The following is a 26168-nucleotide window of genomic DNA, read 5'->3' as shown; positions in this document are numbered from 1 at the left end:
TGGCATCTGTTGGCCAAATTCGATCGCTCTCAATCAGTAGCAGGAAGAAAAGGTGTGGAAGTGGATGGAATGAGGACAGGAAACGGCTGTATGCTGTCATTCAGTTGTAAGGCCAAAATTTGACCGATGGAATCTTTGGCCCTACAGAAAGTGTCAGGTTAACTGCCATACTCTTTCTCGGTTGTACTATTTTCTTTATACTTGCTTTAGCTCAGTAGATTATGAGCAAAATAAAAATGTATTTAAGATTTGAGGATGGATCGAGCTATCCGTCTGTCCATCATCTGTCCATATGTCCATAGGAAAATGGGCTTAACATGACTCCTGATGAGTTTATTTCTAGCAAAATGGTGGTGCACGTCACTTAAATGCTTTAAAAATTAGGTCATCATTGCAAGGCAGAGGTATATTTAACTCTCATGGGTCAAAACCATAGCAAAGGCCATTCATGGTCATCTGCTCAAGGGCAAAGGTCATTACCCAGACATGGGGTTTGGTCACCATGGAGGTGTCAAGGTTTAAGGGTGAGAGAGAGGGTCACTTGGGATTTCTTGCTGTCTGTCATCAAAGGCATCGTTGTTTTTCCAATGGTCACCCTCTACCGTGTAATCCTTGCCTTTTCATAATGAAAAGAGAATGGCAAAGTTTTCATAAAAGAAGCATGTTATAATTGTTAAATAGCCTGGCCTCGAAAGGAGATATGTAGTTGTATGCCAGCTCATTTAACAAGTGTCTATTATATGTTTTCCAAGAATTATTCTGGTCAGGGCTGAGATGGAGCTCATCCAAGTTACTTTTGGATGAAAAACATACGACCTCCTGTATTGGTTGACAATTACTCACAGAGCATTCAGAGATTGGCGACAACTCACATTCACTTGGTCACCCATGGAAAGAGCAAGAAACGAACATGCACTTGTTAGTGAAGGTCAGCTTTGTGAATTATGACCCAATTAGTCCTTTCTAATTGTATGCACTGACTGCATAAAGATAGAAAGGAGCACAGAGAGCTACTTTGGTGCTGATTGTCGTGGTTTGCTACCATTTTGATTCACGCTTCTGAAATAACAAATTTGCTCAAATTGCCTTTAATGATATTATTCATATTTAGTATTCTATCAATGTCAAGAAACAGAATTGTTTATGATTTTTTTACAGTAATTATTAACCATCATTTGACAAGGTAAGAAATAGATAAATATTCATATGCACAACTTTGTATCTATAAATCCATGCAAATGTTTTACATCATACAGGCCTACAAATAAGACCGACATGGCAACGTTATACAGTCACCCTTCAAGCAATTGATCTTGGAACACAAACAGTGGAGCTCCACATGTAGACAGAAATGAAATTGTACCTATAGGTACGCATCCTTGATCCTTGTGAAGATTGACTAATATTTCTGCTGAGGAGTTGCGATATTTCCTGTCTCTGTGTATGTATATCAGCATGTATGTGGGTTGAACAATTATAATCTATCTCCTCATCCATCAACAATGAGGGTTTCACCTGCAGGTTCACACTACCTTTGAGGATGTACAACGGCAGTCGACAGACATGAAGACCAAGCTCTGGCCAGTCAGAGGAGGGAGTATAGATGCAGAACTGACATGATCTGCTCTGATGGGACGAGGGACTTTAATTGAATGCCAAGCAGAAGCTGGAGGGTGACCTGATGAGGGCGGTGGAGGGACAAAGAGCCCTGGCAAGATTTGACACAAATTAGTACTTATTAGTCTGGTCTGTTTTTGGCAGATTAAAATCAAGAGTATGCAGAAATGCAGAAAAAAGAAAATGGAATTAACTACTACTGAGGGGAAATAAGCCGGCAGAAGATGGGGGTGGGCGTTGTAGTCTGAATTTTACAGTTGACATGGCACGGTGATATAAGGGGAGAAAATAGTGGTCGGGTCTGCTCAGTGGGGTTATCTATTGTTACCTAAAGCATCACTTGATCAGAAATTATACAGCACGCAATCCTCACAGACATCCTTTGCAGGCGGCAATTAGTCATGCCAGCGCTAGGCCCCCAAGATTGATATCTATGAATTGGACCATTGCCAGTATGTACACTCAATGTCACAAAGCAAAAGCTAGGCCATTGTCACACTTGTTTGAGAGCAGGAGAGCTTAATTGCATCAAACCTTTAGCAAAGGTCTATCGCCTTATCGGCTACAGTTAATCAGTCAACAATCTTTGACTTTTTGGGAGGGAAAAAAAATGTGGACATAAAAACAAAAGACAAAAAGTGTGAGTCTATAATCTTGCATGTGGACAATCAGATGTCAGTGTGTGTCACATGGCATCCTTTTCAACATTTGCTGGGAATTGATTTCTTACATGAAATCAATTATGACATTCAGTGATAGTTTTATCTATTGACTTTGCACTTTCTGTAACATTTAATTCTTCAGAAAACAAGGACCTTGGTCAAACATTTGCTGAGACAGGTCAAACAGGAGGACTTATGGATACTCCATGGAGGCTTGGTGGTAGTGACCATTAAACCTGAAACATAAATAGACTCATTTCGGTTTACAGAGCGCGTAATCTAGGCTCACACCATTTCTTTTTTAATAAACTCAATCAAATATATATACACGAAAGAAAAAAACTCCTTGGTAAATCAAAACCTTAATAATTCTGAGCAATTCTAAGTTCGACAGCATCTGTTTACAAAACCCTGAAGATAAACTTGAATGTAGAATTGTTCACAGTATTTAATAACACTTTTTTCAACATTGCATAGTACATCATTGGGAAATAGCTTGCATTTATTCAAGTCAAGGGTAATGATATTGGCATTGTTTGCATGTCATCTATAAGTTCATAATAATTAACAGTATTAAATATTACCGTTAAGTGTATTGTTAGTCAATAATGATAGATCAAACAAAATTCACAAATATTTCAAGTATTAAATGTGTTTAGACGATAAATCAAAATCCCAAAAGAGTCAATAATGTACATTCTGTTTGTAATAAGAGTGTAAAACCTTTTTACACTCTTATTCCCTACCGTATGTAAATTACAGATAAATTGCAGCATTAATCCAACAGCAAAAAAAAGCTTGAGCTTGTGCAAACCCTTCAGTTTAGATGTTCATTTTTTGCCCAGTCTTGCCATCCACCTGGGTAATGCTGAACTCTGAAAGAATGAGGAAAAAGTGGAGGGTTATAGATGCATGACCTACTAACTTGAGCAGACTGTTGCATTTTTGATTTGAATGCAGTCTCTTTCAGTTTTCATTTGTTTGTGAAGCAGTCTACTCGTCTGGAAGTGAAATTCTATAGGGTTAAGATCTTCGCCCATCGAGGATCTTCCACTTTTCCCCTAAGAGGAAGTGAATATCCTCTCAATTAGTTTGGTACATCCTTTTTTCCTGTAAATTGCTAGGTAAAAGTGTTTTGTAGATTTCAGAAGTCATGTGACCTTCATGTGTTACGCCATCAATGAAGATTTTGAAAGAAGCATACGTGCCCATATCACAAGATGCAAAAAGAATCGGAAGGCCGTATTGGATTTTGCAATGAAGTACAAAGATGACTTTTATGAACTAATGAGACCGATATGAACCTCTACCAAGGTGATGGCGAGACCAAAGTCTGCAGAGAAAAATAATCTGTTTATGATCCAAAACAGACAAATTCATCTGTGAAGCATGTTGGAGGTACTAATTGCATGCCTTGTGCTTCCAAGGATGCTTCTTAAAAGGACTTATTGGTCCTAATTGATGATGTAACTCATTATGGTAGCAGCAGAATGAATCATGAAGTCGACAAAAACATTTTTTATGTCACATTACAGAAACAAAAGCACATATTCCTTCTTTAATCACCAAAAACAAAGAAAGTGACCTCGTAGTCCTTTTAGAAAGAATTTTTGAAGTTTTGCCAAAATCTATGACCATACGAAGGAGTCTTACTCTTTGTATCCGAGTTCGGAGGCCATTTCTAATGCATTCTTGCTCCTGATGCCTGCCAGGCAGGTGAACACAATGTTGTCCACCTTCCGGGGCATCTCACCGCCGTACTTCTCATTGAACTCTTCTGGATCGAGCTGCAGAGCTGTGCTCACCTGGCCCACTGCAAAGACATCAATACACAGATGACCCCCTCAGTGTTTCACAGCTGGTGTATTGAGACCTTCAATATTGGGTTGTGAACATATGGGTAAGTCACGGACAGGAGGCAAAAAAGTAGAGTGAGTCAGTTTCCGACGGCCCCGACATATGACATTTTGAGGTTCAGAACGGCACACAATAAACTGGATTGCTGGATCGCACACAAAGGCACGCTCAGTTACTGCGACATTTACGGTTTTTCCACTTAATATTTTAGATTTATGGCCAAGATGTTTTTGAATGCTTGTAATCACTGCAATTTTAACTATTTTACTGCATCGCGCTTACGCACTATCCCTTTTCACATTGCAATTAGCTGGGTACAGAAACAGGGGTCAAAATGTGGGTGTTTTTTGTTTGTTCGATTAGGTCTTGCAACAAGTCACTCCCATAATTTGACAATAGGATACAGTCATGAAATGAAAATGTTCCATTTACGTGATCTTATAAATTTAAGACTAAAATTTGACTTCTTTTGTAAGCATATGTACAGTAAATTGTCGATGGAAGGGGGCGCCATACTCCTCGACAGAGGCGTCACATGGGCTTTGGTCGGCTCTGGTCCACGCTTCTGTCATAATATTTCCAATTATGGAATAGCAACACTTACAGGGAACGTTTAAAGAGCCAGGAATGGAGCCGTATTCTCGAAGCTCCCATGGCTCTCTGACATCGATAACAACAGTCTTGCCGCTGACCAAGAGCTTCTTCAACTGCTCGTAGGTCACATCCGTGATCTGTGGCACCGAACCGAATCTTCGGCAACCGAGCCACAACGCTGGAGCTGAAGGACAACAAAACAATTTACCATATATTGGTATGCATGAGACAAAATTGTTAGTTTTTGTTACATACTAGTAGAGGTACAGGTAAAAACTGAGTGAACTGGTAACAACGCAAAACAGAAAAACTCACTTGTGTAAAGACGAGTGTTGACAGGTTCTGGTAGGGGGATTCGGCTGCTCGAAACAAATGCACTATGAAGAAAGTTACTGTTCCCCAACAGTCGTCGGGCGACTATAGAACTTCTTAAACATACTCGGAAAGCCATGTGCAAAAAGTAGCGTCTGTAAGAAGACAAATTCTTCTTAACACAAATTATAAATATACAGCAACCCGTCAAGTGTACAATACAAACAGCCGACTGAGCATGCGCACTTGCGCAATATGAGCAGTTGACGGGTCACGCAAAGGACCAAAATAGGGCAAGAGGGTTTCACGCAATTGGAAAAAAAAAATGGCATTGTTTACTTTTATGACAAATCATACATTTAATTTGGTGCGCACTAAAATGGCACATGGTGTGTTATTGACTTGACTTAAATTACAGAAAAATATATATTTATAATACTACGAGAGCAGCCACCCTGCGATCTTATAGCTGTTGCTGGTAAATTGGAATTACCTGATATTTTTTGTCTTTGTATTAAATGCATATCAAATTTATTACTTGTTTAATTCATTCTTCCGCTCAACCCTAGTATAATATTAGAACGCCATGAGCAACTTGGTGATAGCCGTTTCCTGATGTCCCTGAATGCAACACTACAGATTGCCATATTGCTTCCGACTGCGTCACATGTTTATATTGCTAGTGCATGCTACAAGCTCTAGTTAACCTGAGCAGAGGATGTGTCCTTTGTAATTGTTATTTCATGGGTCCATCTTTAATTCGCTATACACTCGTTTCCAAGCGTATAAGCAGTAAAGTAAACAGTTCTGTTCATTGTATTGTTAGTGGTGAAAGCCTGTAGGTAACGTTTGCTAGCCAGTGAGCGTTAGCATCACTGGTTTTAGCCAACACTGTCAATCACTGGATCGAAAAAATAAATAGGTGAGTTACTAGTTAATTTCGTTTTTATGAGTTCTGAATGTCACGAGGAAGGTGTCACTGAGTACATCTATGGCAAGAAAATTGGTTGTTACAAGTTTAATTCCAAACTGTCCTAATGATCATGTCCTAACAATGTATTATTTCAACGGAGAATACATTAAATGTTATATTGTTATCAACTGTTACATGGATAATTTAACCAGAACGATTATTGAATTAGTTTGTCTTGTTAATGTTGAATTTTACATTTAATTACATGACAGTTATAGGTTTATGATTTAAAATATATTAACCCCCCAAACGAAGAACACACTTTATGACTAAGGAGAGATAACATTCTCATCGGGAAGGGCTTGGACGGATCAGAGTATACCGAACGAGGTGTGTACATGCAGCATTTTTGATCCGATCAGGCTTTTATTCCACATAAATATGTCCATGTAAATGTAGCCAATGTGTTACTGTCACATTGAATGCAAATGAAATTATTTGAATGGACGCTGAATTGCATTTAATCATATTAGTAAAATCCATTAGAATTGCATTGTTCATGGAGATATTTATAATACACAGTTGAAGGTGGGATTCAAACCAAGAACCCCGTGGTGAATGGGTATGTGCTCCTACCAAGTAAGCTATAGACAGGTTAAAAGATTACATAAACCATTGTTCAATTGAGAGGGGGAGGGACAAATCACCCTGACTCGAAATACTCGATAAATTTAATCACCTAGTCCTAATGACAAGGGGAAAGAACAAGTTAAGGGACACTGGTTGCTTTGTGTCATAACGTCAAAGTCTTAATCTACAGAGCTCCAAATGCGTCTTAAGGAGCCCCTGTCCTCGACAACCGCCAACATGACGAAGCGGACAAATAAACCACGAAAACCTCGAGATGACGAATCATCAGATGAAGTTAGTGGTAAGTTATTGGCTTTGACCAGTTCAACACAATGTTGTTGTTTTTTTCGTATATTTGTAATAACTGATCATCACAGATCGCTTATACCGAATAAATTCTGTTTCCATCATACAAATGTACACATCACATCAAGTCAACAAAAAAATATATCAAAGATAATATTTGATATGTCAGATAATTTTATACAATTTTTTTAGCTGTTTGCAAAGTGTATTTTAACGTTCTATGTTTCTTAAACAGGGTTGACTTGCCAGCATGTGACAAAGGCTGTGGACTTAAGCTCAGTGAAGAAATCTGTGTTGTCCAGCTTGTGGTTGGTGTGTTCTGAGTGCCTGAAGGAAAGAACCATGATCAACAGTGAGCCAGCAGCATTTCAAGACATCTTAGTTTGCCTCAAATGTGGTTTCCAAGTAAGAATTTCTTCAGACACCCATTGGAGAATTTAAGGTTTTGGCTAACGGCAGCCCATCTGGAGTTTGCCAAAAGGAAACAGAATGACTCTGAGACCATCAATTACCAAATGTTCTGGTCGGATGAGACAAAGATTAACTGTAAGACGTTACTTAATGCTAGATGACATGTTAGGTCATAAGACCAAAACCATGCCTCACAGTGACACATGATTTTCAGCAGCAGGAATTGGGAGACTTGTCAGGAAGGGGGGTAAGGTGAATGTAGCAGTGTACAGAGACATCCTGGATGAAAACTTTTGACCTGAGCCTGGAGTGACCCTCATCACGCAGCCAAGATATTAAAGTAGTGGCTTCAGGTCACCTCTGGGAATGTTCTTGAGTTCCTCACCCATACTTGAATCCGAATTTGAAAATGGCTTCATGGTGGAGATTGACAGTTGCTGCAAAGAAATAATGAAAGCTAAGCTTCCTATGTGCATGGATGTGTTGTTTCTGTAATATTTTTTTTCATATTTTTTGCAGGCCTGTAACCACTCAGGGATTGAGCATGCTGTCAAGCACCACCAAGCTTTTTATCCAGAGTCTCATTGTATCACCATAAGCCTGAGCACTTGGAAAGCCTGGTGAGAAAGCTTCCCAATTCAGACAAAATGTACACGCAGGATCAAAATCAACCAGCATGACAAAATATGCAAATTGTGATATTGAAAATATGTGCCAAACTTCATTGTTACGGTCAATGCATGTCATGGTTTTGAGTATTATTGACTTTTACAACAGCTCACTGAGAGATCTTCCTGCCTGACTACTCCCTGCAGGTGTTTTGAATGTAATGAGGAGCTCTCCACTCATTGTAACAAAAAAGCCTTGGCACAGACGCTGGATTTTCTGCAGAAGCACTCTGTCAAGGCAACGTCAGGTAGGGTGTTTGTCTCCCAACTCCTAGAACTAATTACCATTTCATCAATGCGAAACTCATCAAAACTAAATGTATTCATGTACACCATGCAAATATGGCACCAATCCAAGAAATTAAGCACAAGGACCTTTTAACAATGACAAACTATATTCATAATCAAGTACAGTTATTATTAATCAACATTGTTTTGACATTGCCATCGGGAAGTATCATGATGCGTAACAGATTCCCAGGGTTGATGAACAACAATAATAAATAATCCTCATACCATTATTGTGTCAAACAGTTTCAACGTTTGAATTAGACCTAATTTGGTTTAGAGGGGTTTCAAAACATTTTAAATTTGTCAGATTCAGGTGGCCTCATGAAAGTGCACTTCAGTATACCTGCTCCCCCTGCTGGTAAAGATTGTTAGCAATCCTCAATTTCACCTACGTACTCACTGCTTAGGAGCAACCATTGTCAGTCTCGGTTCAAAACGGTTGTTTATAATAATAATGATAATAATAATTCAAGTCAGGTTTATTTATACTATAGCCCTAAATCACACTCAAGTCTCAAAGGGCTTCCATCATACTCCAAACTGACAATGGTTCTCAAACATCCTCTGATCTTAATTCAGATTTACATTATTCACGTGCTCACACTCACTCTGGTGGTGGTGGTAAACTATAAGGACTACAGCCTTCCCTGTCCACCACCACACTTCGCACTCAGGCATACGTCAGTGTGAGTGGCACCAGAAGCAAGGTGTGCAAAGTGTCTTTTCCAAGGACATGACATATGACTCGGAGTGGGATTTGAACTGCCGACCCTCTGGTTACTTAATGCCCCCTGCTTTACCACCTGAGCCACGGCCGCTATAAAACGTATGTCGATATAAATCTTTTGAAATTTAATATCACATTCACTGTACATTCTACTCAAAAAGTCAATAAACACTGATGGACTGAGGGCATCATTCTTGCTCTTGCATAGGAAATCTTGCTCCTATCATCCTCTCGATGGGTGTGATGGTGGTGGCTATGTGCAACAACCAAGACCAACCGTGATAGTTTCTCTTGATTTTCCCCATTCCTATGTCACTTCACTTGTCAGTCCACATTTTGGACAAACGCTAGTCATGAGCAGCACCTATTGTCACAAGTGTGTAAAGACATGAATAAATCACCTCATATCTACTATCAATTCTTTTTGTCCTAAAGCAATAATATCGCATCAGAATTGTAAAATGTTTTACTATATGTTTTGGACTATAAATCACAGCCATAAAAATGAAATATTTACAATACAGTGCTATTTGCTGGCCCCTGAATAGAAGAAAATCTATTTATTATTGACATCCATTAAAATGCATTGATGGAAATTTGTATTATTATTTTTTTTTTTAAACCCAAAGTATTATTTGGTATGATGGGATGTGGTGTCACGAGTTTCAACTTAAGCCCCCCTGAACGTCCATTTGTCCATTTACCAGTGTCCGTAGAGTAACCAGCCATGCACATCCAGGCTGGTCTTGAGTCAGTCTCTCAACCACAGCTGAAGAGTTGTAGTATTGAACAGTCATCCACTCTCTCTGTACATTGTGCATGACTGCACGCATTAACGAAATTAGGCGCTTGAGTGATGCTTCCCGGCTGGGTTCCCTGAAGAACGTGAGCAGCTGTGAAAGGTTGGGCCTCTGCTCCGTTATCCATTGTCTTTCCCACTCGGTCGCTTGTCTCTTGTTCTGTTCTGCCACCTCTGGGCCCTTGTGCAGCACTAGTGGGAGTCACAGTCCGGATCAAGTTCAAGAAATGGTATCACCCTCCACAGCTGGAGGGCACAAATTTGCATCTAGAGACCATGTTGAGTTGTTTGTAAGCTATCACGCGTTTGCCTACTGTTTCAAACTGAGTTTGCATTGTGAATCCCAAACTGAATAGCCATGTACTCTTTCCCAAAGGGCGTGCAGGCTCTGAAAATCACAGTGTAATAAAATTTGTTTGTCAAGAAAATAATTAACCTCAAGAAAAATGTGTATCTATTGTGTGCTATTCAGTTAAGGCACTAAAGAGCAGCATTTTTTTTTTTTTTTTAGAATAAGCCGCACAGTGGAGACAAGTAGGGCTGCAAGCTCTTTTGATGTTTGGCTAATGGGCAAGTTTAATTTCTTTGACAAAATCTAAAAATAATTTCCTGTATTGGTTTGGATCCTACTATGATCCTCCAGTATGTTGGCAAACTTTTCATCACTAGAGCTTTACGGTTAACTTAGCAAGTTTGGCATATATAGTTAAAGGACGTTTGTGGATCTTTGGTAACCCACCCACAGTATATGTTTGAACTACTAACTATTAACTGATTGGATTAGCCTACCGACTGTTTAGACTATAAATTACCAGTCACCTTTCCTACCATCCAATTGTACCACACCCGTTGGCCAAATGGCTATAGAAATAGACAGCCATTATTGTATAAAATAGACTGTTATTTGTTGAGGAGCTTGTAAAATTGCTTTTCAGTCTGAAGGCCAGTTTTTTTTAGAGAGAGATGTTGTGCTTCTGCCATACTCCCCAAATCACAAAGGAGCCCTAGCATGGGTGTTTTCACAACCCACAATAATTTGTTACAACAGCTCATTGAAAACTAAAAGTCGATTAACTATGCTCTCTCACCATCAAGGTCTTTGGCTCAAGTACCAGAATCCCACTAAAAGGACTGTTTACCTCAGGGACTTAGACTCTCTCCCACAATGGAGATGGGTTGTCTTTGTGAAATAATTGAAAAGATTCGAAGTAGACACACAATCTTTCCCACCATAATCCCGTAATTTATTGTCATGATATCTATGATACTGAATAATTACTCTCATAACTGTGTACGTGGTATTTTATTTGTGTGTTTTTTGTTTTGTTTTTAATTATACTTGGTCAGTCTTTTGTGTGGGGTTTTTCCCCATTTGGTCTATTGTACCCTTCAGGACATGTAGACTATTACTCTATGATAACATGTTCAGTCAGTTATGTGGTTTTTTTTACTTTTACAGCCCAGTAGGAAAACATTATCTCCAACATGTATGTGTAAACAGTTTAAATTAGATTTTTGTCAGAAAGAAGCCTGACAATGATTCCTTTAAATCTCACAGCTTCGTCGATAGCTGTCCCAAAATTCCGTTGCAATTCTCGTAGTTGAAGAAGAGCAATCGTTGTTACATAGGTCTCCTCTGCATTTTTCAGCCTGTGACACCGGTTGCTACTTTCCACAAAGTGGAGGAACAAATGCTTAACAAATCCAATGATGGCCTATGTCCGCCAGCCCTGGGAAGCCCTTTAAATCTTACCGGTGATCGACAAACTGTTGTCCAGCTAGCTACTCGCTCCATTGACAATAGCTGGGGAATGGATGAATACAAATTCCTGAGCAATTCAACTATCACAAAATAATGTGAGGAGTAATTATTTTTTCCTCATTATGGTGGTAGGTGTCAAGGTTTTCAGGTATTCAAATTCTGTTTTCTGGTGGCAGTTATTTTTGACCCATGATGGACTTTGGATAAGTGTGCCCATGGTGTGATGTATTAGTTTGAGTGAATTTTGGCAAAAGCTTCTACCACCAAAAGGTAGGAAGTGAAATGTGCGCTAAGCTTTTGTCCTTAACTTGTCGAGACGAGTCAGTGGCCAGCAAAATGCTTGTTCCCTGGTGGGGCTTTCATGGAGGTAATCAAGGGTGATCCTGTCTTAATTCCCACCACTGCGCATGAAAGTAGGCCAGTGTGTGCACTTTTTGTTGTTGTTTTTTTGTCTGTCTGATTACTGCCATGCAGTCTCCCAAATGAGCCATACAAATCTAATCTCACTTAGATTATTTCATAAATCCATGGTAATTCTTCTTTTTGTACAATTCAGCATAAGCAAAATCACATGTTTTAGCATTCATTTGACCAAGCTCTGCACTTAGTATATTGGCATGTGTATGTGTCTGTAACTAAAATGTCACTGAGCTCGCCTGGCCTCAGATGGCAAGGAAGCAAGCTTTTTATGCCCTGTAGTCACAACAAATTAGTGAATTAATAAGACATTTGGTGTTGCTCGTCCTTCCTCATGACTGCTTGCTCTGCATGAAGGGAGCTGCCTTTGCTCTGCTCCACTGAAAGCAAACATGGAAGCCTAAAACTGACTGGCCAAACGTTTAGATGGTCATATTAGGAATCGTAGGAATAGCCTCTCAACGTTCTTTTTCATTTGCTCTTAGTTTGATGAATTGTTTGCAGTAATTGAGAAATACAGTATGCTGTTATTTTGGATGCTTGGTCAGTGTGGGAGGGAGTGAAAATATTGTTGCTCCTCCATTGCAGCGAAAAAAAAACCATTTACTCTCGACAGGAATGTAGAGTATGTCTTTTGTGAGATTAAGTCATTTTGTCTGGAATAATATTTGTGTGGTTACAGGTCATTGTGTTATTTATTTTATCCCATGTCGTAAACAATTTGTTTGTCTCTGTGTGACAGCAAGTAGGGAGTGCAGGAGGTGTTGGTGTACATGCGTGCATACATGTGATGAGTCTGAGTTCCGTGGTGCTTTTCTCCACCCTGGGGAAAGCCTCCACTCTATCTGTTACTGTTGCCCATACTCGTTGGCTGTGCAAGAAGGGCCAGGTGGTGGTGCTTAGTGCAGCACAGTCAAGCGTGGACATAGCGCATGCTGACATTTGCCATCGTTGATTGCTGCAGGGAGAGGAAAAATCTGCTTTTCCATATGCTTGTGCTCATTGCAACCCTTCCCTCCACCCACTGCACCCCTCAACTGTCCTCCACTGCACCCACTCCCTCATACACACACCCTCCCCACCCAGTCTCAACCAGATGGCTCCGTGAACATTGTTTACCTTGGGTGATGGTCCCAGATGCAGAGTGTGTCCATAGGCATCCCCATTCCGCCCAGTTAGTTTCCTTGTCCCTCTCCTCCCTCTCAGCTAGTGCCAGTCGGATCTCTCGGACTCAAGCTGCATCAGGGCTGTTGACACTGTGTCCTTCATCCCCACACACACCATAGCAGATGTGTGTGTAATTCCACATCTGCTGAAGTATGAATTTTGCTTTTATTTATTTATTTTTTAAGTTTAGCTTTTGGTTTTTCACTTATGTCTTATGTTATTTCGTCATTGTGTGACTTGTCACCGTTGTGCTCCAGTTGCAACATTAATTTACCTTTAAGGGACATTAGTTTCTGATTCTGAAAGAGATACTCATTTTTTTCCTCTATTGTTCAATTGTCATTTACATTTCAACTATTCATATATTTTCAGTGTCAAATGAAGTCTGGAAAAGCACTTTATTTTCTCATCCAAGTCTTCAGTTTCCCTACTTCCACATTGTGTGTTCTGACATATGGGTGTTCCCTTATGGCTTCATGGAATAGCTGGAAACCCCAGATGTTGCCAGCACAGGCCAGATGTAATTGGCAATACTCAATGGAGTGCTGCACCAGCACAACAAGATGGACCTCTATACTCTCAAAAACTATGGGATGGGCCATGAAAGTCAGTTCACATTTTCCACTTAATTTCAGGCCACGTCATTTGAGCAGCAATAATGTGAGGTAATCGTGAGATGGACTGGAACCCAAAACTTGAAACTTGAAAACTACAGCACAATAGTAGATTTGACCCAAAATCTGGGTAAAATATGTAACTTATCTTCAGGTTTAAATGGATCTTGCTGGAGCAAATGAACTACTGTTTGGATAGTCCAGCGTTTCGGTTGAAAAAAATATGCCTCACCTGTTTTTGTCCTGTGTGCAAGAAAGGAAGAACTTTGTCAAGTTTGAAATTCACGTTAATCTAGCCAATCAATCTTGTCACTTTATGTTCTCGTGTTCTAGCGACATCGCCCAAAATCCAGAAACTGAGAGAGGAACGCTCTGATTATAATGAACCCTCAAGAGGTAAAAGCTCTGTCATCAACAGTGCCTTGGTTCCTGTCAAAGGCATCAATAACCTCGGCAACACCTGCTTCTTCAATGCTGTTATGCAGGTTGGTACATTTCTAATCGGCTTAGAGAAAAAAAACATCAATTTCCTTCATGTCTACAATCTACTATCTGCTCAGGTTGAGAAAAGATTAACTTGAAGAGGTCAAAATCAAATGTATTAGAGCAACATAAAGCAAAGCTTGAAATAATATGCTGTGTTGCAGCTTTAGTCATCAGGGACTATCCAATGTTTATATGCTATGCTGTACTTATTATCTCACACAAACCATTTGTTTGCCATAATAATTATCACGAAATCACAAAATCAGCTTGACTACCGTGTGAGGAAAACAGTGGTAGTTAGTGATATTGAAACACAGCTTGATGCGTGTTTGTTTGATCTTGTGTTGTCATGACCTGCTTTCTTCTTATGTTTGCACAATACGTGTAAACACATACTCTTACAATGTTTTTTTTATATAAACAGGCCAGCTTTTGAGGTCACTTAGAAATACATTCAATGCAGTGACAAATGCAACACAAACTTGGACATGTTTACCTGCCCACACGTACAATTCAACCATCAACCCTCCCCAGTCTCTCTCTGGTTGTGTCATGGTCACTGCAAACTGACATGCCTCCTGAACAATAAACCTGTTTTTTTCCACCATTTTGTTAATCACCCCTAGGACCTTCCTCTTTGATTGAAATTCGAGTGAGTGCGAATGCTATTCCCTCTCTCGCACACTCTTTTTCTTTTGTATTGTCTCCTTGAAAACTGCAATCTTTTTGGTGAAAACATGTAATTGTTAAGAGGATGAGCCGTGTCTGCATTCACAATGCCTGCTCTATTGTGCCTTTTCCATAGCAACTGTGTTCTTTGCCAAGATGTGACCAAACAAATCTTTTGAAAGCAAAGATGAGATGCTTCTCTCTTATGGGACACTGACTACTCTTAATCAAGACGCATTCTTCGTTTTAAAGCAACACATGATAAAATGACCACGAATCCTTCTAAATTGGTCCAACATTTCACATGGATATTTTAAATGACTACAGAATTGCAACAAGCCAAGAATGTTTTAACGAATGTCCAGAAGAATTGCAACAAGCCAAGAATGCTTTAACAAATATCCAGTTGGATATAATCCTGTGATTGCAAGGTCAATGATAAGAAATGTGAAAATTCTTGTTTTTGCAGAATCTGTCCCAAACGCATATGCTCATTGACCTCATCCAGGAAGTGAAGGAGAAAGGGTATAAACTAAGGATCTGCCCACCAGTTGAGAGCAATCTGGTACAGCTACCATTTTCTCTTCATGACTGAATTTCTTCTTTAAATCATACTTTGCTTAAAATGTTTGCAAATAGCAAATATTTATTTATTTTGTTGGTATATTTCATAGCCTATGTGGATATTTCTAACCAGCACTAGCCTGAGACCAATAGATTTTTGGGAGTTACTTGAAAAAATTGAATTTGTTAATTGTTAGTGATCAACGATAATAGCACTTTTTGTTACTTTGTGACTTTTTGCAGGCCCCATTAGTGGCAATGCTGCCCAGTCCTGAGCCCCTGACTGCTGCCATGCTTCTGTTCCTCCAGTGCATGAAAGAGCCAGGAAAAGGTCCAGTGAATCCCAAGATCCTTTTTAATCAGCTTTGCCAAAAGTAAGGCACAATTATCATTATTATTATTATTTTCATTATTATTATTACTATCATTTATCAGTCTCCTACTTTTCCACATGCTCTTTCTAAAGCTTAACGATCACAATATAAATCTGTCTTAGGCTTGCATGGCTTACTTATTTTGATGATACGATAGTAGACCTCCACATACTTATAGTTTAGCACCCATGGGTTGGCGTATGAGTTTTTTTCTTTTTCCAATATTTCTATTCAGGCATTTATTGTTTTAGATGTTGTGGTAATGTGGTCTGGGCTTTGTTCTTGTTTAATCATGGTACATTGCAGGAGTTTGGTATTGCACTATTGTGCAGGTGGGTGACCGGGATGTTTGATGCTGGGTGACTGGGTACATCTCTGGTGCGGCTTTGACATTTATTCTGGTACCTAACTTTCATCGAGCAGGCGCTTGTGCATTTGTTCTATGCGCATATGCATGCACGCGTGTGTGTGCACGCAACCTCACCTGGTACCATTTCAGCCCACAGCACTCACGCAGCCCGTGTGTATTCAGACTGTGAGCATTGCAATCAAATGTAACTAATCTTACGTTGGGCTAATCTATTCCACTCCCATGCATTTGAAATGAAAGGTATTGTGTTAAGCCTCAACACTCATTTCTTAAGCGCCATGTTTTTGCGCACGATTAGCAATACTGTAAATTTAAACAAATATTGAATGAAATGCAACTATAACAAAAGTATGATTATTTTCAAACGTCACCAAGAACCATTGATTTTCACCAGTTTTTTTTTTCTTGGATGATTTCAAATTTTAGGATGACCAATATACTAGTTCTGTTGGAAGGAAAAAAAAAAAGGCTTTGTTTTTTTCTCCTCTGTTTATTTTTTGTGAATGTCAACAGACCTGCATCTTTACAAGATATTATTTAGACTCCTTTATGGGAAACCTTACATCCCTGATGGAAACAGCCAAGAGCAACAATGAATTCTCTCTATTGCTATACACGCACGCACGCACACACACACTTGCTTGCACGCACACAAAATATAAACATCAGACTGGATGGGCATGTTTGTCTGCGCAGAAAGCAAGATATCTATCAGTTTTGCTAAGACAGATATTCACAGTTGCTTGAACAAAAATAGCACCTTGTTTGCTTTTACTAAATTTAGAGGAGTGATATATATTGTCTTGTTGAGTCTTTTTAATTGAGCTCTCGTTTTTGGTAATATAGTCATATTTCCATCTGTGAATGAAAAACAACTGTAAAACCTGCAAATACACACAATATACAATAAAATACAATACAGTATAGCTGGATAGAATATTTTCAGCCTTCAGGTTTAGAGTTTGCGGAATGTGGCAGTGAGCCAGAGTTGGACCTGAGCAGAGATTCAACGCCTCAGCCTTTGGACTGTGAGGCAAACACACGAAGCACATGCAACAATCTGCTGCCCACTAAAACCTATTCAATGAAAGCTTTTTTTTTTTTTTCATGTCCAGAGGAGCAACAGAATTACCTGTGTAATAAATCTGACATTTTTAACTTATTTAGAAAGTTACTTTATTAATCTTGTAAGGGAAACAAATCATTTTATATATTATGCATCCCTGGGTGTCTGGTTAGGTGGATTATATTTGACAACTAAAATTATACTTGGTCATTAGAAGGTTAAATCTCTACAGGCTGATGGCCACTACTTTGAGCAGCTCTTGTAAATTGTAAAGGTAACTTGTATTAATCTCTTTAAGTCTGAATAAAATATTTGCAGGTTTTCCTTTTACTGACGTTTATATACATTATTTTGGCTGATTATGTAGTAGTGCAAAACAAAAAGCTGTTTGTTACTCATGAATAGTACACTATTAAATGTACTATATCTGAAAATCGAGCTTTTTTGTTTTTGCATATTTAGGTGACCATACTGTGATGGAGTGTTTATGTCCTCATGTGAGTTAGTGTAGGAATAGTTCTAATTATTTGCCTTGTTTACGGGTGCATGTTGCTCAAACGCGTGTGTTCAGGGTATGAGCTTGTGTGGCCTTGTGTCTGGTAGTAACTCATCCGGCTATAAATTGTGTTAGCTCCGCAGCTGTTTGTGATGGCCAGATTGAGAGCAACGCTACAGGGCCCTTCTGCTTCCCTCCACTGGGACAAGCTTCCAGACCTTCTCTTTCCCACAAATTCAAACCAATTGTTAACTTTTCTTTTTTCATTTGTCCATTTTTTTTTTCCTTCGTCTCCTTGTGTGATTCTGATATTCTTCTTTTACTCTGGTCTGCCCGCACTCCCAGAAGGACAGATCACACAAGAAGAGGGCATTTCATTAAATGGTGTTCGTATTGAGGTCTTGCAAATAAATGACATGTGTCCTCCACAAATTTCACCCCTCCACCCATCTCTTTTGAATCCATGGATAAAGACCAAATATTGTCGCCGTATTTTACGGTGGGGGCATTTGACTTAGGGCAACACTAGATCTTCTGCCAGTGACTGATGTGAAGCACAGGTTGTTGGCCTTCAAATAAAGCATCTCACCACAAGGTCTTTGTGTTGTATATGCATTAGGGACTACCATAGTGTACCATAAATATTGACCACATGGACTGTTGCTCTCTTCAACCACAAGTGTTGCTTCTGACTTTGTGCTGTGCATATATTTAATACCAGCTTGTCCTGTGGTTATGTGGCTATTTTGGCCCAACAGGTTGATGTGGCTGTGTTTTTTGCTGCCCATATGCCCCTGACATCTGTCTTCACATCTGTTCAATGTGGACAGCCAGGGGACGGATGCAAAAAGAGCCCTTCCAAATAGGCGTTAATGCTTAGGTTATACGACTGTCCGACAAGGGGGGGGGGGGTTAACATGGAGCCAACATGATTTTTGCTAAGTGAACGTGTATATTATGAATAACTGCTGATTAGTCTGTCAATATTACAAAATGTATAAAAATGATTACAGCATCTTATTTTGCTTCTTTTATCTTATTTCATGTTTTCTTTTTCTCTTTTTTTTTTTCTTTCTTTAACTAGGGCATCACGCTTTAAAGGGTATCAACAACAGGACAGCCAGGAACTCCTTCACTATTTGCTGGACTCCATAAGAGTAGAGGAAACTAAAGTGAGTATGAGCCTTTATACTTTTTCTACCTTTGATAGAGAAAAAATAAAATATTCATATTTGTTTATCAAAGAGAAGCAGATTTTTGTTATCACACTTTACAGTATTGGTACATTACAGATTTAATGTGATGTTTTACTGTGTGTACTCCTGTGCTCAAGTGCGTGTGTATGCCTGCAAGGCTATGATGCTTTGCCACCTCCAACCCTTCACAGAGCAATTAGCAGACCCAAAGCCGCTTTTTAGAAGACTGAGATGTTCCCTGTTGCCCCACCAGTGGCTACGTGAACCTAGCAGGGGAAGTTAGCGGGTGTGTTTAGTGGTCAGCCCCAGGCCCCACTGTCTCGGCTCCCATTCAATCTTGTGAACATTTGCAGTTGTGCCACTTCAGGGACTTGCAAGTGGCAGAACCAAAATCATTGTGCGAACTTGGGAAACCCACAGCTGCTGAATGAACTCCGGGGCTGCCCCATTGTGCTTGAGGGTCACCCATCACCCCCACCCTACATACACACACACTCATCAGCCATTTTCCAATTTAATCAAGGACGCATAGGGGATGAGGTTCAGCCTTTATTCAATGTAATCAAATGCATTTAATCAACCAGGCGTGTTCACCAATACAGTGGCATAATGGCTACGCTTCTGCGTTTGAAATGAAAAAAAACCCACATATATTTTGGAGTAAAATGTTATGCTCAAAAAACATCAATAATCAACAAACATTCTTCCACAAATTTGTAATTGGTTTCTGGTAATTTATACATTACTATTTTTAACATTTCAATTATTTGAGTCATGCATTGCAATTAGATCTTCATGCATACCACAATTTGTGTAGTTGAGCATGAGAAGGAGATGGGTGTGACCATCCTTTGATTCCTTTCAGAGGCCCTAAGTGTTTGTGTTCATTGGCTATTAGTATCAGGGAGCTAAATATGCTAATCTGGCCCCAGTCAATTATCAGCAATTAACTGAGATGGTAGTTATTACTCTCTCAGGGCATGGACTGTCCTTCTTCACCCCATCTTAATTTTTGTTTCCACTCCTACACCCTTTTGCCAGGAACCCTTCCTACCCCCTCAGAGCCCCCCTCTCCCTACCCATGTGGGAGCATGCATGCTGTTACTTTGGAGGGGAAGGGTGGGGGTTGCTGGTAATTAATTAGGAGAGCTTCAACCTCGTCTCACTTTGCTCACTGAGTGGGACGGGGAGACTGGCTGGACTAGGATTAACAAGGTTTTTTGACCTAAATAGCCAGTCCAGTGCGTGGGTCCCGGGACAATGGGGGCGACTGGTCTCAAATATAGACACAGACCATGGCCAATTATGTATTGATTGGTACTTTACTGTGGCTGCGCCTCTTCACGGCTCTCTTACCAACAACTCACTGACCATGTCATCTTTAATCAGAAGACCCCTCTGAAGAGACACCCCCCCCCACACACACACACACACGTGAAAAGAAAAAAACATCTTAACAGTTTCAGACAAGGCCTATAATTATTTTACTAATGATGCTTATAATAAATAAAACTGTCAAGGAGAGCTTATGCAGGGAAGTTGAAATTTTTTAAATGGACGTATGTAATTAAAAGAAGGTAAAGATATACAAAAGGACTCTCGCATGGTAGTTAAATTGCAATATATCTAATTCAAATTCTCCAAGGAATATTATGTGAAATCACATTTGATTTTATTTGTTTTCCAGAGGGTGAGGGAAGGAATCCTCAGGGCTTTCAACAATCCCACTGAGAAAACTGCAAATGAGGAAACCAGGCGCCAAGTCAAAGGTTCATTATACTAACATGGCTAAGAAACATAGTGCCATCTACTGGCCGTTTAAGGAAATGCTATTACTAAATAGAAACAGGATGGCTTCACTGTAAATAGAGGGATTTACAAATCAAAACCTGCAAGCTGCAGTAGCAGATCATGTTGATCACAGCTCTGTAAGGACTACCTCCTGACTGACAAAATGTGAGACAAGTAGCACAGTTAAATGGGACAATGTGAGAGAGACATTAAAGGGGTGAACTGCATTGTCTTGTTGAATGTGGATTTCATGTTGCAATCATATACTATTTAAATATTGACTTCCTCTTCCCACCAGCATATGGAAAGGAAGGTGTAAAGATGAACTTTGTTGACCGCATCTTTGTCGGAGAGCTGACCAACACAATTATGTGTGAAGAGTGTGAACATGTAAGTGTGGCTGGGTGAACGGGATGTGTATAAACCAATCAAGAATTGACATAATCAGAAGAGAGTATTTGCTCCTAGTGTAACTTTACACACTGATTTGTCTTTCAGATTTCAACGGTTAAGGAAGCGTTCATAGACATCTCTTTACCCATCATAGAGGAACGGGTAAGATGCTTAATCTTTTTTAGAAACGTTGATTTTATGAATAGAAGAGTCTTAATTATGCTTACAAATGAAGATGTTTATTAACATTTTATGGTGATGATGGGTTACACTGTTGCCACAGATATCAAAACCTTCTAACAGTGTCAAGCCAGTGAAAGGAAGTCGGGAGCAGGAAACAAACACTTCTGTGCTTTCCACGACAAACTCAGCCAACAGAAACACCAGGAAACTAAGTGGACAGGTGGGTCACTGCTATTAATATTTTCTTGACACATTGACATCCAAATAGGACGATAGGATTTTGAACTGCATTGTTGTCAATGCAAATGCAAACGTTTTTGTTTTTTCCCTCCAGAAACATCATGGTCGGAGGTCTTCCAGTTTTATGGATGGAAAGGGGGCAGGCTGCAGCGTGGAACAACCCGAAGACGAGGGAATTGCAGGGGGGTCGGCCCGCTGGGTCTCTACTCATAAGATGGCCACTTGCGGAAGCCTCTCAGATGGCAGCGAGAGAGGCGCCGGTCCACAGGACAGCAGTAATGATGCCGACAGTGAGGCATCGGAGAGCGAGTGGGCCCCGCATACCTCCTGCTCCAGTCATGTCCAATCTCACCCGACACCCACTGTCAATTCTTTCGCTGTATCTGTTTCTACCTCATCATCATCACCTTCCAAGCAAGGGGATACTGTAGAGCCGCTTGTAAGCAGTTTGTCAAAAGTCAGCCTCGGCCTTAGTTCAGGGGACAGCTCGCCCCCTTTGCGATGCTCTCCGGAAGAACCAGAGGAAAAAAAGTCCCGAGAGAAACTCCACCATCCTTACCATCAGGGGGCATTTCAGGCACTCTCCCAAAGTTACAATCCCGGCTCCAAGGAATGTTCCATCCAGTCGTGCCTCCATCAGTTTACTTCTGTAGAGCTGCTAATGGGCAACAACAAGCTGCTTTGTGAGAGCTGCACTGAACGCAGACAAAAGCAGTTGCGCAAGAACAGCTCAGCTGGTGAGCAGAAATCACAGCAAGTCACTGTTTACCTGCACAGGATTCTAAAAGGGTTTCATTGCTATCAGGCAAATAGGCCGATTGCATCTGTTAGCTTAAAATCTAACCTTGTTTTGTTTTGTTGTTGCTGTTGTAGATAAAAAGGTGGAAAAGGTCTATACCAGTGCAAGAAAACAAATGCTCATTTCCTCACTCCCTCCTGTCATCACTTTGCATTTGAAACGCTTCCACCAGGTTTGTCATTGTTTTTATAGTTGATTTGTCTCACAAACCTTATTCTACAGTTGTGAATGTTTTAAAATGGTTGTCTGCGAGTCAATCATCCTCACTGCTGTTTTCTCTTCAAAGGCTGGAATGAATCTACGAAAGGTGAACCGCCATGTGGATTTTCCTTTAATCTTAGATCTGGCACCATTTTGCTCAGCATCATGCAAGGTATGTATTTCCACATTAGGTACATCTCTCCTGCACTCATCTACATTATTTTTGCTTTTTCTCCATGTCTGTATTTTTTACATAATATTCTTTGGGTGTAACTGTGGTTTAGGGCTATATGCCTTTTTTGTCTTGTTTTTCTACTTTTCTTTCTTATTTTTCTCACTGCTAATTGTATTTCCTCAATTTTAGCAGAACCTGGTGCATGGCGACCGTGTCTTGTACAGCCTGTATGGGATTGTAGAGCATAGTGGCTCTATGCGTGGTGGTCACTACACTGCATATGTAAAAGTCCGCGCTCCTCAAAAAAACCCAGAACATCACCGGAAGTTGTCAGGTCAGAGTTCGGCAGTGTCTTTGTCATACGAATTGATTGATTGATTGATTGATTGATTGATTGATTGATTGATTGATTGATTGATTGATACATGACAAGATAAAAATAAACATTTAGAAGAAAGAAAAAGTTCAATGGATGTCATAGTTCAATGCAGTTGACAAATAGGGACAAATAAAGAAACCTATGATTTGAGAGAAGATTTTGACTGTGTCACAGCCTACTGTTTAAAACTCTATCCTGTGTTTCAGGTGCAAAGGACCATAGCAGCAGTTCCCATGGTCAGTGGTTTTACATCAGTGATACCACGGTCCAAATGGTACCAGAGTCCAGAGTTCTTCTTTCTCAGGCATATCTGCTCTTCTACGAGGAAATGATGTGAACAAATTTCATGCAGGACATAAATTTGACTAGTATAATGTGTTCATCTCTTCTCAAGGATTGGAAAAGGGAAAAGATTATACTCATTTTCCATTGCACCATCTGCTCTAGATGAAAAAACGTGTTTTGCTCACTGATCGTTTGGGCGACTCCAACAGCGTTCATACCACAGGCTGTCATATGGTAATTTAGAAATATTGCTATCAAATATCATCATTTGAAAAATATAGTCATTTAATCATAATACCCAAGGTAATAGTGAAAGTTCACATTATGGTACTGTTTGACTTGCAACACATAGAAAATAATAGGGATTGGCAAAACTGTTGTGGAAAAATGGTACAATCCATTTCTGCCCTTTGCGTAAGAATATAGTGTATCAAAACATCACATTTGCCATTATGTCAGAACTGAAAAGAAAAATGAAAGTATATTTAATAAAAAAATATATATACATGTGTCTATTTAGGGCAGTCGTGTTGTTGCACATGTAAAATACTGTATCATTTAACTAGATTGCATTCATTGCACAGTTTTTGATCTCTACTGTAGTAGCAAGTGGTCAGACACTTGAAATGTCTACACCGTTACTATTGGTCAGGTTAAATTGAATCATAGGAATGAGATGCTTTAAGAATTCGAGCCTTACTACCAGTAAAACAAAAAATATTAATGTAATACGCAGGGAGTCAATACTCCATACTAGGTGCGTGCAACAGGGAGACATAGAAAACATGCAGGACAACGGCCCTCAAGGACTAGTTGCCTACCCACTCTTGAAATAATATATTGCTTATTCTTTGATCATTGAATTAGACTATTTTAAATAAGGGGGCTGTTTTTGGGTGGTTGATTAAACATTTGCCAAAAGGGTGTTGGTTATCATGTACAGTACAGTAAAATAAAGAGGTTCAGAGCTTTTGATTTAAAATGATCACAAATTCAGTGCCTATGCTTATTGTTATGAAATGTGCATGGTGAAAAGGAAGAGATGCAAAATGAAATGCTCTGATGGATATGTGACATTTATGTATATTATAGTTTGTAACAGTATGATAAATACACTTGTATCCAGTATATATTTATTTAAATATAAAAACAATGCAAGGTCATGGTGCTTAAGGCATGCAGGGTTTTACCGTGATCAAATACTTGTTTGTATGACATTTCATCTTGAAATAATGAATATTTGCTATGCATTGATACCGTGACATCCTAAACTAAATTAAATGTATGTATCAAATCTTCCAATCATGTCTGTGTTTTAGACACCACATCCTGAGTAAAACGTAGAGTGTGATGGAAATTTTATTTTATCTCGGCATTTGGGATGGTTGTCTTTCTGGTTGTTTTCCCCCCTCTGAAATTGTGTCAACAAACCCTCTGTCGGTCTGTGTCCCATGGTGCCACATTTGAGCTTTCTTGCCTGCTGATGTGGCCTGACAGGTGCAAAGCAGAGCTGCTCCGGAACATGTCGAGAGCTGGTGAAGAGGAGGTGGGTGTGGAATCAGGAAAAGGGCAACGTCCACAAACATTGCCATGTGCATCCTCTTGTTACTACAAGCTGTGACACACAAGTCAAGCTGCTGCAACGCTAGAACAGGTTGTCAAGCTGCCACCAATGAAAAAGCAAATATTTTCTGAAATGTGTAAGGCTATTTTTAAAATACGGGGGTAGCTGGCATGGCCTTTGGCTGAGGGAAATGCTGCTGATGCATTAGACGTGAGTTAATCTCAGTTAACAAAAATACAACCCCCCCCCCTCCCCTTTTTGAGACAGTTGTAAGAAACGAACGGGTTGGTGCTGTAGGGCTCATCACTGTCGACCAGCAGTGCAGGTTAAATTTTGCTGCTCTCACCATACACGCCATCATCTTTGCAAGCCTTGCCCAGTTTGACGCCACATCTCACATATCCAAATTAATAACAACATAAACACATCCCTTCATGTAAAGCTCTGCGCAGTGCCTGAGGCTTTTCTCCTCACAAAGCATATACACACACCCAGATCACAATCTTACTTAAATGTTACATGAAATCTCCGAACTAATAGTATGCAAAGTAAATAGATAGTATGCATTTATGTAGCAAAATGCTAAAACATTCAGAGTAGAAAAGCAACCAATAAGTACTGCAGTCACTATCCATGTGTCACAGATAGCAACAAATTGTTGTATTATTCCACTGTCTTCTGAATAATTATTTTCATATTAAATGTGTATCTCCAGCTCAATAGATTGGAGTTGTGCCCCCCCCCCCCCCCCAAATAATTTCAGTAGGATTTTTACTATATTTGTAAATCACACCACGCCAATTATGAAATATTGACAAAATATTGCAAAATGTTTGTGGTCATGCGTTTTTCTTTAGGCTTTCACGTGAACATAAATTGCATTTACTGTTAAAGTAAAAATATTATTTACCAGACAGATTCTTATAGACTTAATATTCACATCAATTATAAAACTTTTTTTAAAATGTACAGTTAGTATAAATGGAATGTGGCAGACTATTAAGGGATCTAATCATTCTGCATTCATGTGAAAATGAAAATTTCCCCAAGATCGAGGGTGACCAGAGGTGACCATGCCACCACGGAGCTCCGCACCTGCTTGATATTCATGTTGAAGTCACCCTCAAAGAAAATCTATGTATTGCCATGGTTTTAACAATTAAAAAAACATCATTATTAAACATTTCCCT

At 39.6% G+C, this 26168-nt stretch overlaps 2 protein-coding genes across 4 annotated transcripts; one reads left to right on the top strand and one right to left on the bottom strand.

The window, feature by feature from the left end:
• Window positions 1-1072: 1072 nt before the first annotated feature.
• On the bottom strand, window positions 1073-5304 carry tstd3 (thiosulfate sulfurtransferase like domain containing 3). The gene is made up of 5 exons (XM_088387328.1): window positions 5046-5304; window positions 4741-4914; window positions 3933-4092; window positions 3094-3154; window positions 1073-2515 (listed from the first exon to the last, which is right to left on the bottom strand). Exons 1-4 carry the CDS (start codon window positions 5179-5181, stop codon window positions 3097-3099), a joined length of 528 nt encoding a protein of 175 aa, XP_088243454.1. The 5' UTR covers window positions 5182-5304; the 3' UTR covers window positions 1073-2515; window positions 3094-3096.
• On the top strand, window positions 4766-24716 carry usp45 (ubiquitin specific peptidase 45). 3 transcript variants are annotated; one of them, XM_088387325.1, is made up of 18 exons: window positions 4766-4947; window positions 6776-6886; window positions 7127-7296; window positions 7822-7922; window positions 8118-8218; window positions 14081-14232; window positions 15372-15467; window positions 15710-15840; window positions 18857-18944; window positions 20656-20737; window positions 21058-21149; window positions 21258-21314; window positions 21436-21555; window positions 21670-22312; window positions 22449-22546; window positions 22661-22747; window positions 22940-23084; window positions 23336-24716. In XM_088387325.1, exons 2-18 carry the CDS (start codon window positions 6784-6786, stop codon window positions 23464-23466), a joined length of 2397 nt encoding a protein of 798 aa, XP_088243451.1. In that variant the 5' UTR covers window positions 4766-4947; window positions 6776-6783; the 3' UTR covers window positions 23467-24716. The 3 variants fall into 3 exon arrangements, with proteins under 3 accessions (XP_088243451.1, XP_088243452.1, XP_088243450.1); XM_088387326.1 differs by lacking the exon at window positions 4766-4947 and adding an exon at window positions 5665-5964 and having other exon boundaries at window positions 22943-23084; XM_088387324.1 differs by lacking the exon at window positions 4766-4947 and adding an exon at window positions 5666-5964.
• Window positions 24717-26168: the final 1452 nt, after the last annotated feature.

The sequence above is a fragment of the Syngnathus floridae genome, chromosome 10, assembly GCF_059516105.1.
Source record: "Syngnathus floridae isolate MCC-2025c chromosome 10, RoL_Sflo_1.0, whole genome shotgun sequence".
Classification (NCBI taxonomy): domain Eukaryota; kingdom Metazoa; phylum Chordata; class Actinopteri; order Syngnathiformes; family Syngnathidae; genus Syngnathus; species Syngnathus floridae.
This window is presented reverse-complemented; position numbering and strand designations above follow the sequence as displayed.

Excerpts from the sequence above, each read along its gene's own strand:
- tstd3 (XM_088387328.1), bottom strand. The coding sequence starts at position 5,181 with ATGGCTTTCCGAGTATGTTTAAGAAGTTCTATAGTCGCCCGACGACTG. Across the intron at positions 4,915-5,045 it reads CAACACTCGTCTTTACACAA|CTCCAGCGTTGTGGCTCGGT; the intron begins GTGAGTTTTTCT and ends GTTGTCCTTCAG. Across the intron at positions 3,155-3,932 it reads TCCGAACTCGGATACAAAGA|AGTTCAGCATTACCCAGGTG; the intron begins GTAAGACTCCTT and ends TCATTCTTTCAG.
- usp45 (XM_088387325.1), top strand. The coding sequence starts at position 6,784 with ATGCGTCTTAAGGAGCCCCTGTCCTCGACAACCGCCAACATGACGAAG. Across the intron at positions 6,887-7,126 it reads ATCATCAGATGAAGTTAGTG|GGTTGACTTGCCAGCATGTG; the intron begins GTAAGTTATTGG and ends TTTCTTAAACAG. Across the intron at positions 22,547-22,660 it reads ATTTGAAACGCTTCCACCAG|GCTGGAATGAATCTACGAAA; the intron begins GTTTGTCATTGT and ends TTCTCTTCAAAG.